At 40.4% G+C, this 14020-nt stretch overlaps 1 protein-coding gene across 7 annotated transcripts in view; it reads left to right on the top strand.

Moving 5' to 3' along the window:
• The window catches only part of nhsl3 (NHS like 3), a 47529-nt gene that overhangs the window by 13871 nt on the left and 19638 nt on the right, over positions 1-14020 (top strand). For 2 of the 7 annotated variants that reach the window (XM_016675159.1, XM_016675158.1), the window contains exon 1: positions 4984-5479. The exons of the other annotated variants lie outside the window; for them this stretch is intronic. In XM_016675159.1, the coding sequence (XP_016530645.1) occupies positions 5341-5479 (139 nt within the window). In that variant the 5' untranslated portion in view covers positions 4984-5340. Of the gene's footprint in view, positions 1-4983; positions 5480-14020 lie in introns of those variants that run through there. 7 annotated transcript variants of the gene reach the window in all.

The raw sequence follows: 14020 nt of genomic DNA, 5'->3' as shown, positions 1-14020 counted from the left end.
GTGTGTGTGTGTGTGTGTGTGTGTGTGTGTGTGTGTGTGTGTGCGTGTGGCTCTTCTTATGTAACACGGATTAACAAATACACCTGTTGAACTCTGCTTATTCCTTCCCACTGGGTTTCTCTGTATGGATAGGATAGACGACACAATGACAGAACAACCTGGGAGTTTAGTCAGTCTTTAGCAAAGTAATTGTAAATCCTCTGATGATTTCTGCATGTCAGAACCCAAAGAAGTGCTGCTTAATCTTCTGCTTCTCTGGGTCTTTTGTGTCTTCACAAACGCAAACTCTGATGTTTATCTTATGCGGCTCAGGGCACCTTACGGGAATTATCACAACATCTACGACTGGCAGCAAATTTAGCAGCAGTGATTTGTCTCGGTGCCTCCCTTTGCCCCCTGCTGGGCTCACGGTGGTAGTGCGTGTGTGTTTGAAGTGCACACCTTGGAGGGTGTGCATAAATGGCACGCTTGCAGAAGCTTCGACTGGGTGGCTAATTCTCTCTGCTGCTGGAGATTAGCCTTTTGGATTTCATCCCTCTTTGAGGTTTACCAAAAATGCTCTGTGTTGAGATTAGACCGATGTTTTCGTCAACACCGGCACCAGTCGCCTGTTTGTGCTGCAGCATGTCGAGGGGATTAAGTGATACCTTATATTCACATCTTCATGTTCGAGCCCAGCTTAGGCGGTAAACCCAGACGCAACGTGGAGATTTGCACTGCTGCTTCGAAGGACTAGAAGTTAGGAAACCACTTAAAACATACAGAAAAATGCCACAACTTTCTTCTTTGAAACCTTCTTTCCTACGAGATACCAAAGAAAATGTGTAAGCTATTTTTCATCCATACAAAAACTTTCAGGATTCTGCATCAGAAGCAGTTTTATTAATGAATGTAACACAAAGGAATTATCCCCACTACTGTCAGGTTTATATATTTATTTGGATTTAGAGGAAGGCAAGAATATTTTGTAATCTGGGGAGTAATAAAATAAATAAACAATAAATGATTTTGTACTGGGAGGAAAAAATAAAAACATCACCAATCAGACAAAAATCTATACTTTTTGTTGCCAAGTACGCATCCACTAAAATAAAGTGAGAAATTGCCATTCAAAAGGTTAAACAGAGCACAACATGTTTGCTGTTATCCTTCATTACATAACATCCTAATTGCACTAAAGGTTGTGGTTGTTGCATGAAGAAAATGTAAAATCCACATATTTCTTTTAATCTGTTAATGAATCAAAAATATTCCACTCCCTTTCTGGTTGAACAGCAACCTGAACTGTTATGGCGATGGCAGCGCTTGGCCACTAGATGGGAGTACTGAGTTGACTTGTTGATTTTCAGAACTCGTCTGTAAAGACACAAATCAAGGTCAAATTTTGCAAAGGTAACAAAACGATGGATAGAAAGATGATTGCTTCTTCTTTCAATAAGTCTTCCCACGCCGTTTACGTCGACGGCATTGGAAAGACGCAGAAACAGACAGATGCAAACGGGGGCATTCAGAGCAGCATTCACGTCTTTTCACGCTTCTGACAGTAACCCTGACAACCACTTTCCCCGACAGCAACGTGTCTCTACACCAGACTCCTTTAATGTGTCCACACACACACACACACACACACACACACACACACACACACACACACACACTGTTGTTCACCTGCGAGTTTCTTACACCTGTCGAATGGTGACACGTGTCACAGACTTTGATGGTTTTCCCATTGAAATGGATCTGGTGCGTGTTTTGCATGGCGTTTTGCAGCTCAGGGTATCTAAGTGCGCTCTCTGTGAGACAGTACTCTACCAGCACAAATGTACTGGGCGCGGTTCTGCTGGGGCTGCATTAAGAGGCCGCATGATAGCAGATCATTTTACAGCCCGACACCAACGCTGAGTAACGTCCGACACAGATACATTCCCCTCTTTCTCTCTAAGCAGTCATATTTCACCGACAGAAAAACTCTTCCTGCTCCTCGGATTAACAATCGATACCAGAAAAACAAGGCACTGGAAATTTATCTTTGCCCTACGCTGACTAAACAAACTTTTAATGGTAATTAAATATATTAAGTAGTTCTTTGTCATTGTTGCTTAACCCTTGTGCGTGCGAGGACAAAGGCAAACGTAGAGGACTGTGGCAAATGATACAAGTTTTACCTGTGTGGGGTCGGTTGGACCCCATTTGTAAACACAAGGGTTGAATATTCTGACGTGTTTGGAAAGTGATTTGTCATAGTTGTATCACCTGGTATTATTTATTTCAAAGTCAGTAAGATTTACCGATCTTTGAATACGAATAAGTAAATTTAAGTTACAAAAAGGTGAAGTTAGTTACCTTTTTCATGTAATCAACCTTTTGTGAAGAAAAATATATCCATTTTACTTTTTTTACTAAGTACATGTAACAAAAAGTAAAACTTACCTAATTTATTCAAACCTATTTAGCTTTCTGCTTAGCATAATTTACAAAATATAGATGATAAAAAAATGCACTTGCATTCATGGTGTTTGAATTTACTTAAAATAACGTTAGTGCAAATTGTGTGAGGGTTTTTTTTTATGTGAATCTGACACGTCAGTTTTTCAGTGAACAACCCTGTCCGCCATCACTGCTAATCAGCTTTTTATTTCATCTCCTCTGGCTGTTCTCAGCACATCAGAGAGGTCTGGGAGAAAAACACGAACATGGCGTCCACTTTGATGAGTGCACGGCTTCATTTTCTCGCCCTGCCTCCGCTCCCGTTCGGCTCCTGTGAGAAATCTCCCGTTACACATGGAGGTTAGCGGCGACTTCCGACCGGAACGGTGCGCGTGTCGTCTTCGCCCTTCCTCGCGTTTCTCTCCGACGTGATTCTGGGCGAACGGTATCGATTCAGAAACTCCAGAATTAAGGTCATGGCGACGGAGTGGCAGCAACGGCTGCAAGAATGTCCAAATATCTGTGAATTACAGGAACTGCTATATTTGCATTTGTGGCGCCTCTTAACCATCTAACCTTTTTGATGTTTTGCTTTTTTTGGCGTGTTCAACTACATCTTGTTCACTGGATTGTCTGAATATCAAAAACTACAAAGTAGTTTCAAGGATCAGTATTATGTAAAATTGAGATCTACATCATGTTATAATATTATTCATCAAAAACATGCCTGGAGTTTTGCCTTGATTCTTTCATGCATGTTTGAGAAATCCTAAAGTCTCCTGCGGCAATCACTTAGCTGTGTAAAACACCTCGGTGGGCCTAGCTCCGCCTTCAAGACACAGCTCCTCCTCCTCATAGCTGCAGTTTCCAAACTTCCGCCTCACAGAGCGACTCCCCCAATCGGCTCCTTCAGACTAGGCAGCAGCAATTAGCAACCACCTGGTGGAACTGTGCATCTGCTGCAGCACTGGTAAAAACATTGTTAAGTTAACAGAGGAGCAATGTTGTATTCACTTCCTGTATTGGAAAGAGCAGGTCTTAAAGAGACGGAGGCCCAATTTCAAGGCAGTAAATTACAAAGTCAAATTTCTTTTATGTATTACAATAGTTTCTTGATTGTGCTCTGAAAACACATAATGCTTCCCCTTCAAAGTAAAGTACCTTTTTTTTTTCCTGTTCTTAGATGTTTGAATAATCCTATTAAAACCTTGTATGGACAGATGGACAGAGCACCCAGTCAAAGTTGACACTTGCATCCACGGACATCTTAAAACATTTACATCTCAATAAAACCAAAGTATCTTCTCTCTTAAATAAGAAAGGCAGTAGCACTAAAACAGAAACACCTCTTGGGATTTTTGGGTTTCGTCTCCAAGAAAGAAGGCGAGAAGAAGCAGAATCTGAGGGAGAACCTTTATGCCTTTTTAATAAGTCACAATGTAAGAGAACTGTATGGTTATGTCTTGTTAAGACGAGAAAATTTCTCATTACAAACAGATATTAACAAGAAACTTAAGCTGTAGCGAGTTTTGCATAACCTGAAAGCTTTTTGTTGTAACGACAAACTGATCCTGGATTAATTTACAATCTCTGGCAATTAGAAACAAAAATTATTATTTTCCAAAAGTCACACCTAATTTCCTTTTCTGTTTACCAACATCGACTATGTTCATTGGTATATGGGATAAAATGCCACAAAATCCATTTTATATAAAGTGGTTGTTAACAATATCGGTTTTATTTAATGGGACATATTGTTCACATCAATGAACGCACAATGTTGTCGTAAATATGTCGGATTTAGTAAAATGCTAATTTAGGTGAAGTTGGGACTTCCATCCATAGTCCCAACTTAACAAATGCGAGAAGGTCCAAATGGGTTGAACGTTTCTGAAAGCCACAGAAGGCGTTTTGCTTTAAAAAACAAAAGAGACTGATGTGTTGGTGGGTCTCTTTTTAAAAAAACAACAAAAGAAAAACAACCTTAGGGTCTAAGATTCCCCATTATCTTTTTCGCGTGCCCTATCTGGCTCCGTGTCTGTATTTTCTCCAAGCGTAGCTGGAATACTCTCATCTCAAAGCCAGCTTTGATCAGTGGAACCGGCTCTCTGGCCTACTTTTCCTCAACCAGAGTCTGCATGTGTACGTTCAGAAAAATCACAGCGCATTATTAAGCAAGTCATGGCTGTTTACGGGTCTCACTTTTCCATCAGACAAGCACGTTTGATGTGCCGCTCTCTTCCCGCCGGTTCACCTTCTGCGTGTGTGTGAGAGAGAGACACACACGGAGGAAACTGGGTTCCTCCAAGTTATGTGGACATGACCTGCCAGCTGCGCTTGTAATGTTTTGCAGCACAAACAACCGATCTCCTCTCACACCGAGACGGTGGGAAGAAGAGGAGCGTGTGAATTATTGAATGATCCGTACGATGGAGCTCAGCGTGAGAGAGTGCTCGGATGTGTGAAAGCGCGGTTTGAGAGTGCAGAGAGGCTGAGGAGGAGTGGGAGTGGCACACACACACACACACACACATACGCGCGCGTGTAACACACTTGTGCGTCTCAGCATTGGATGTTGCCATTCCGTCAGCGGCTGGATGCACACGAGCAGCTGGGTGTCAGCTCGAAGACGCTCGACTAATTTGAATGCGTTTGCGTGTGTGTGTGTGTGTTTCTTCCTCTTTCTTTTCTGGATTTGCATGTTTAATAAGAGCTCTTGTAGGAATGGTGTCAGTAGGTCTGTAGCTCAAACAGTCAACAGCCCGGTGTGTTTGGAAAGGTGGAATCATCAGGAACGGTTTGACCGGCGGGATTCGGGAATGCCTTGCCGACTTCCACTCAAGCTGGTGAACGTGGATGTAAAGTTATCAAGGAGTCAAGATGCTGTAGACGCACTTTAGGAACAGCCCCAGTATGGGGAACAGCATCCAGAAGAAGAAGAAGAAGAAGAGCGGGTCGACCGAAGAGGGTTCTCCGTCGGTGACCCCGAGTCCCAAGCGGCAAAAAGCTGCAAGCTTTCGTCTGCCGGGACGTGTGGACAGACAGACTCCAGGTAGGAGGACAGCAGAAAGAAAGAAGAAAGGTGTTAGTATTAAAAAAACAGCTTTAAAAAAATGAGATGAGAGTGAAGTCATCTTATGTAGTTTGTCGTGTTTGTATGGTCATATGAAGCCTTCTGTAAGCTCTTTTTGGTGACTTTATCCCCATGCTGACTCTATCTTAGTCAGCTTCAAGCATTCCTGCTTATTGCACAGGCGTACAAAAGAATGTGTGTGTTAGCAAAAGTGGATTTTTTTCCTTTCCTCCTCATTCCTTGTTTTTTGGTCCACTGGTTTGGACTTCTTGCTGACAAATAACTAGTGGAGCATTTTGCAGACCGAGTCCGACCACATCCTCTTCCTTCCTGGTGCTAACACAGTCTGCTGGACTCAATCTCAGTGCAAATAGTGGAAATCTCTTTTTCCCCTGACTGTGTGGAATGCTGTACCTGCTATGGAAAACTGATCCTTGTCTCTGTTAATTGTTCCCAAAGCGACAAAATAAGAAAAAAAAAAACACCACCTGACGAACTGGTTCAACACAATCGCACATTGACAGGCATGCAAAGATTTTGAGATAATGCTCGGTGGATGTGAATTGTTTTTGCACTCAGGTTCTGCTGACGTAACCAGTTTCTCAGAAGTAGATTTCCATTTCTCGCTTCTCACTTTGAAGGCAGTGGACATTGTTTTATTTAGGGTTGTCAGGGTTTTTACTGCATCCTTCAAAAATCACACCTAACGATAGAAATGCTGTTGTCCTCTCAGCATGTGCTGCATCAAAATCACAGTGGATTGTAATATTTGGAGTATTTGGAGTGTTGCCGTATTCCGGAGGCTGCTATTATGACGAGTCCTTGAGAAACTTTAGAGGTTATTTAATTGAGGTTTCACTGAACAAAAAGCAAATGTCTAACAGTTTGTTCTGATTTCAGCTGACTTAACCTTTCACACTTTCCCCACTGTGAGTGAACCCTGACCATGCAAAGTCACCACCTATCAGCAAGACTGTAAGACTCAAGAGCGTTCCACGGTTAAGATTACTACCTGGACATATGGGTCTACCGAATTCCCACTCCGCTAGCTGATAATATTTTTGACAATTTGCATGAACTCTTACTGCCCTTGATGCCCACAGCCGATATGGATTTAAATGACTGCCTCATATTGGAATTGAAAGGGCAACAATCAAACGGCTGAAGAACATCCAAAACTCAACACGCACGTCACTGCAAACCAAAGCCTGAATTTTAACACCTTTTAAAAGGTCAAAGTGTAACAAATTAGTGAGAATTTATGTAAAATGTGGAAAATGTCCATTAGCTGGAAAGGTACCCAAACCAGTTGATTGTAGAAAGACAATGAATCAGCTACTCTCCACGCAAACCTACTATGGTCATCACCAGGCAAAGCACGTGTACGGTTCTTTCTGCAAGTCAGACAATGTGTCCTTGGGCCCAGAAACACATTAACGATGTCCCCCAGAGAGGTTAATGTCTGTGGATATGTATGTGATTATCACCTCTTGTTCCACTGTGTTCACTTCCTCTTTCACTTACGGTTCACACAGAAACATGTGGAGTGAATGCATTCCCCTCATTCCATCCTTATGCGTGAGCAACCATTCAAGACACAGACTCACAGTTTCCCCAAACATGGAAAAGCATGGGGGGAAAAAAAATTAACTTCCTACTTTTGATCTGAGGTTGGCAGCCATTTGGAAACTCCAAGTTCCAAGAATAAAGCATAAGGAAGTGTAGCTTTCTCAATTTTGTTGGTAATGAAAACTGAAGGACCGCATAGCGTCTCATTGTTGTATGGAAAGATTAACTCGAACATTTATTTCCTGGAATGTGTTATGTTACTTCCCATCTTCAAGCAACTGGACTGACACCTTTTTGTAACCACACAATGCAGCTGTTTCAAATCAATTTCCCATCCACTCTGCACAAGGTCCTTTAGATGTCACTCTTTTTCTCTTTGCAAACAAGCTGTCTAATAAAACGGCACTACTGCGATGCTGAATTATCACTGGCTATCCTTGAAATACCATCCCTTCTCTGGCTTTTCTCTCCCTTCCCACTTCCCTCCTCCCGCCTCGCTCAGTGACGCCATCTCCTTGACCTTCGATCGCTGCCTAACGGGCTTATCTCCCAGCGTTTGAAAGGTGAGATATTTGGATGCGAGCGCACCAAGACTTGGGCTCATTCAAAAGGAAGCGAAAAGCTGTTGACAGAATTAGGGAGGGAGGATGGAAACAAGAGCAGAGATTACAACGGCGAGGGAAGACGAGAAAATAATGCGTATAGTCTTATGTCTAATTCGGGAATAAAGCCGCCTGTTGACGTCCCCGCCATTTTAATTTCAGCTGCCTTGCACGGAAGGGGTGATATCCCACATTTCATTTTCCTTGCTGGGGAAAGCTCGCCTGAGCCTTTTGATATCTGCGAGCGTGGCTAAGACGCTCTGCACTCCCTTCGTGGTCCTCCCTTTGAAGATCCCATTCAATGTGTGTCACTGTCAAAGTCAGGGACTCCCCACAGAACAGCTTAGGCAACACGCAGTAAAATAAGGAGAGGATGACTTTTCATCTCTTCTTGTCTTGTCCTCCCACCCCTTCCACGATCTTATCTTCCAACACTAGTAAGCTGTGTTGAGCTCATGCTCCTCATTTAACTCTTATGGACTTGGATCCACAGAAGCATCTCAGTCAGTAGTCTTCCCTACTGACCATCATTGCTTTGTGTGTTTTTGACATTTTGACTAATGTACAATTTTGGTTGGTGTTCTGTTCTCAATGTCACATCAGGTGACTCCACTGGATGGCATATACCAGATTTATATTCTCTAATGGATGTTAGTCGTGTGTCTTTAGATGTGCATCGTCAGGTAATGTACGATATATAACTATCGATGTCATTCAGACGCACCAACAGGTGGTTATAACAATAATTTGATGCAGTGGCTGAAAGACGGAGGCATAACGATTGAGCCAAATCCTCCGGCTGCCTTTGCATTGCAAAGTTGTTCAGCATAGGTCATGGCTGAGTTGAGAGAGCACAGGCAGGGCAAGCCCATTGTCTGGCGAGTCGTCAGTAGAGAATAATGAAACTTTTACAGAAATGCCTCAAATATAATTTTGCAGATGTTTTGCTGTAGTCAATTTTGTAGATTTAAATGTAAAATTATTCTCATTCAACCAAAAAAGTATTTATCATCAGAAATGAGAGAAATTGCACAACATTGTAAACAGAGTACCACATTTTAAAAAAATATGTGTATTTCTGTTTGTATTGACATCTTATTTCAAAATGGTGAGTGGAAAAATCATTGATAACTTTCTTAATCAATGAAAATCTATTTGTTGGAATTACAGCAGTAACACGCTTTGCATAGTTGCTCACCATCTGTCTGCTTGTCAGTGAAAAATAATTCCCTGCAGTGTAGAATAATAAAGCATCTCAGGAGACATGGTTTTGTAGGAGAGTTGTAGCTTAGGTGCAATGTTTAGGTTTAGGATGTAGGTGTGAAAGTAGCATTCCTGTGAGTTTCTGGACTTAGTTTCCCAGCAGAACTTTACCTGTACGCATCACATAACCTTTGTTTTCAAAACTCTGGACTGAAATAATTGTAGACATGCATTGACACAGCTGTCGATTGATCACATGAAGGGTTTTGCTGACATTTAGACCCTGAACTCATTTCTTAATCAGTGTTTTCTTCCTGCTTCAGTGGATAGATATATTTAGTGCCATGCTGCATATATAAAAATTGCAATAAAGTGACTACAGCTTCATAATTGCTGCCAATTTGTTTATTTTCCACTTAAACTGTGCAGATCATTTGCAATTATAAGGGGTGAAAAATCCTTGAAATGATTTATTATTATCGTAATCTCAATCCTCTTTTCACTCTAACCTAGCATGTTAGCTTGGGATTAAACCCACTGTTATTTACCAGTTTTTACATACAATCTAGTTTTTCCATTTGCCGTTTGGACCATGACAATCAGCAAAAAAAAATTGTGAGAATTCATTGTGAAAATATGGAATAACATGTACCATGGTTTCTAAGGTGGACTCGGAGTGCAACCAGCAGCATCAACTAGCTTGACGCAGCTTGGAAACATGACAGTAGTTTTCCTCTTGTGAAGGTGCAGACATTTAATATCTGTTGAATCAGAGTTATGTCCCAAGGAAATAAAAATGTTTTGTTATAAGTGACTAACATCAGCTTAAAGCTCTTGTCTGTTTAGCTGTTAGCAGAGTATCTGCTAGCTGTTAGCTCGGTAGCTGTTAGCCTTCCACTGCTCTGACTTCTACAAAATCACTGACGTGTCATATTTACAGTAATCAGAAAACGAAACTACTAAAAATTTCACAGGACCTAGCTTCCAAAAAAAAATAAATAAATAACGCGAAGATAACTTTTATGTTTGCTGCAATTTTGATAAGCGTTTCTACGCAGGTTTATTTTTCAGGAACGGGAATATTTCTTCCTGCTTTTCTGGAAGAATCCAGACGAGCGGTGACAGCTCACTTTTATCTCTGGACTCCATGCTGCTGCTCAGATTGTAAACATGTTACAGTGGAGTGAGCTCACTCCTCTGAACAGAATAACTAAGGATTGCTGTGAAATAGGCCTCAGCCTCTGGCTTCCTGTATTACCTTATAATTTAATTTGAATGCCAATCCATGCTTTGAAACACTTTGAAAAAGCCCCATGCAGTCAGTGGTCATCACTCTGGCTTTGAAGTTAAACAGAATTTGATGCAGTTTGGCTTTTATACGCTTCATCCTCTTCAGCTGCATTAACTGCCTTTTATTACGTTACATTGTCGAGTGAGTGATTTAGCATGTCCTGTCCGGCTTATGTAAGAAAAGCACAACATAAAGTATACAAGTAACTTTTTAAATGTGGAAACCCTGAAAGATTCATAACTACATAAATCTGTTCTGTTATGGAAAATAAGGACTCAAAATTGGACTAAAGGTTTCCTGTTTTCTGTTTTGTAAATATGATGAAACATTTTTTCCCGGAAAGACGAGTGCTAAAAATAAAAGACTTAAATAATTCTACAACAAACATGACAACTTAAGTTCATGTAGATGTCTTTGTATTTATTGAAATCAATAAATAGACTATTCTGTCAAATATTGCTACTGGATAAAAATGTAGCAAAACCTCCAATTATCTTATATTTTTCATTACAAGCCTCTGTGAACAGACATATAAATGACTGAAGATAAAAGTTATGTAACGTTTATAGCATGTTTCATTTCTGATTTAAAGTATTTCATTTCCTTCCGTATATAAACTCCGTTAACTTTTTGGGACCTAAAGTTTCATGCCGTTTGCCACAAAATCCGGAGCAAATATTTTTCATATAATTTTCCTGGTGCCAAGAAACCTTGGGCTTGAAACATATTGTAAGGTTTTGACTTTTTTAATCTTGTTTGTTGTTTGCCTCCATTTGGAGGCTGATTTACTCCGTCGCCTTTTCACACGGATTTACAGCCCTGGGCCGACCGATTCTGTCGAAATCCCTCAGATTTGTTTGCCGTGCGCGTTGGGGTTTCAGGGGGCGAAGAGGAGGAAGCATTTGTTTCCAGCAGCGTTAATGAAGCCTCGCAGTTTGGCGCTTCTGTTGGCCACTCAGTTCAACACGGGCTATCTTGTTCCGCTGTCTCTCGCAGTCAGACACATGCGTATTGTCGCCGTCTCCACCGCTACGGCGACACTTGCATGTGTTGCAATGTGAAAATATTTTGAACAGACTCAGTCTGTTCAGGTCTAATGTGTCTGGCGTGATTCAGACGACACAACATGTCAGGCTCATCACTTCCACCCCACAGCAGATGGTTTGGGTCTGGAGTTTAAACTTGGCCTCTTCATTTCTCCTGAATATGCTCACATTTTTCTGTATCCAGTTCTCATGTTTAGATTTCCTCTGGTTTGTCAGCAAAAAAATTGTATATAAGCGTGATTTTTCCCGACACCCTCTTAGCTAAGCTGTTTATTTAATCGATGAAAAATTACCAAAGAATTGACTTGATTGATTTTTTTTTTTATAGAGAAAACTGGGTTCATAAGCTGACATTTCTTTCATTCAAGAATAAGATTTTGACTTTGAGTCATTATTGCAATTTAGAAAAAGGTTAAGGAGGCTGGGAACATGAGGAGCTGCAGCCATGAACACATTTCCCTGAATGTGAAATGAAAATATTTCAGAGGATTTATCATACCAAAAGATTTTTTTGTTTTTCCATTTAGAGAAACAAGAGTTCGGGTACATTATTTTAACCGTTTATAAAGCAGTTGAATGTTGTTTTTTTAAGATGTCCTAAAACCAGAAGTGGAATCATTATTATTATCTAAATCTTTCAGCCTAAGAAGATATATCTTTTCTTCAGAGCAGATGAACAACATTTCGCGGATTAGGTCAGACGGTTTAACAACCTCGGTTTCCCAGCTTGAGCTGCACTAGTCGTGTTTGCAACAAAGTGAGAGTAGTGTGGGATTAGCAACAGTGTGTCTAGATTTAAAGGTCATCACTGTAAAATGTTGGACTTTCCCACTAAGAAGCTGAAGCTTTGAACATGAGAGAATATCGTTTAAAACGAAGGTTGTGGGTAATGTTTGTTTTCCTTAAAGAAAAGAGATGAGCTACAACAAAACGTTCGATTTGACCTTGGAGTTTACAGGCACATAGTAGGGATTTTGTAACTATTAGACAAAACTAAGTATTTGTGAATTTTTTTGCTAATAGGCTTATTATTTAGGTCACTTTATGCATATTAAAGCATGTTCTCACTACAGGAGCTTTTTCCAGGTATCAGTCAATTTATTAATTAATAACATTACAGTTTTCTGACATCATTTGAAATATTTTAGCAAAGCTCATACTCATAATTTAACTGTAATACAATTTAAATAATTAACATTGGTTTATGGTTGACTGTGGCTGCAGTTTCAATTGTTGGCTTTTTGCTAATAAGCCAACTGTTAGGTTTTGAAAACGAGCTATTGTAGTTTTTGCAACAACAAAAAAAACTTTGTTACTGTGTTGACATGCTTAAAATTTCAGTTACTTTTTAGTAATATGCTCACCATTTCTATTTTTAAGCTACAATATTTTTCAATTTTTATTAAAAAGATAACTATTTTTGTTCATTTAAAAAAGGATAAAAACTAACATTTTTTTGCTAACATGCTAACATTTTCTGGTACTTGGTGCTAGTATGCTAACATTTTCAGTTACTCTTTGGTAACATGCTAACATTTTCTGGTACTTGGTGCTAGTATGCTAACGTTTTCAGATGCTCTTTGCTAACATGCTAACATTTTCTGGTACTTGGTGGTAATATGCTAACGTTTTCAGATGGTCTTTGCTAACATGCTAACATTTTCTGGTACTTGGTGCTAGTATGCTAACATTTTAAGTTGCTCTTTGCTAACATTTTCTGGTACTTGGTGCTAATATGCTAACGTTTTCAGTTGCTCTTTGGTAATATGCTAACTTTTTCTGTTGGTTCCTTTTGGTATGCTAACTTTCCGTTAGTTTTTGCTACTATGCTAACTGCTTGCATCGGTTTTTACTAACCTAATCCCGTTCCTAGCGATAGATAAATATTGCTGTTTCCTCTTTTGAAGTACATTTAAAATAGCTTTGACTTCTAGCCAAATATAATCGTAGGACTATGGACACTGATGCATTTGAGAAGATGAACTATTTCCACATGAGGAATCAGACTTATTCGTGGAAAAGATGTTGCGTCTTCTCAAATAATCTGAGGAGCGTTATACTCCATGATTTTTGCTGAGAATTGAGTTTTGTCAAAATCTGCATCGATTGGCTTCAGTTCCTGCGTCACCAGTGGACAATCTGCTGTCTGTCTTCTGTCAGGGTGGGGTTTTCTGGACAATATTGCGTCACTAATATTCTCTAATTTTCCGAGGGTCACCCTGCGGACTCCTGCGCTCACTCCCACGCACCACTTAGCAACCAAACAGATTTATTATCTTGTTTTTGGGTCTGTGGACGGCCGCCTCGAACACAGGCTGAACTGTGCCTCTGCTCTGACTCATCGTCGTGTGTAACTATGTTTGCAGAGCTTTCAGTTTTGCTCTCAAAAAGCTTTTTAGTTGAAATGACTAAAAGCGATAAGAGCGCCTCGCGTTTCCCTGGAAAAATCCCCACAATTCTCTTATCCACCAGAGAGAGAGACAGAAGATGACGAGGAGAGCCAGAGAGGGATAATTAAAAAAAAAAAGAGTGACACTATTTTTATGCGCAGCTGGAGCTAAGTTTAGCTCCGCGGCTTGGCACCCTCACAGGGGGAACCTGAGGTGCAAACAGTCACCTCTGTTTGGGATTCAGATTGATTCGGGTCAGGATGAAAGACTCCAAATTATTTACTTCTTCTGCTTAGAAGCAGCTCTGCATGAAACAAAGATAGCTAAATTTATTTACACTTAATTTAGGTCTCAGTAACAGAAATTCTTTTAATACTCCTGAAGGTGCATTACAACTAGCTTCACCATTTAGTTTTATT

Source organism: Poecilia formosa, unplaced genomic scaffold (assembly GCF_000485575.1).
Source record: "Poecilia formosa unplaced genomic scaffold, Poecilia_formosa-5.1.2 Scaffold107, whole genome shotgun sequence".
Classification (NCBI taxonomy): domain Eukaryota; kingdom Metazoa; phylum Chordata; class Actinopteri; order Cyprinodontiformes; family Poeciliidae; genus Poecilia; species Poecilia formosa.
Note: the sequence above shows the minus strand (reverse complement) of the source record. Positions and strands in the feature narration are given on the sequence as shown.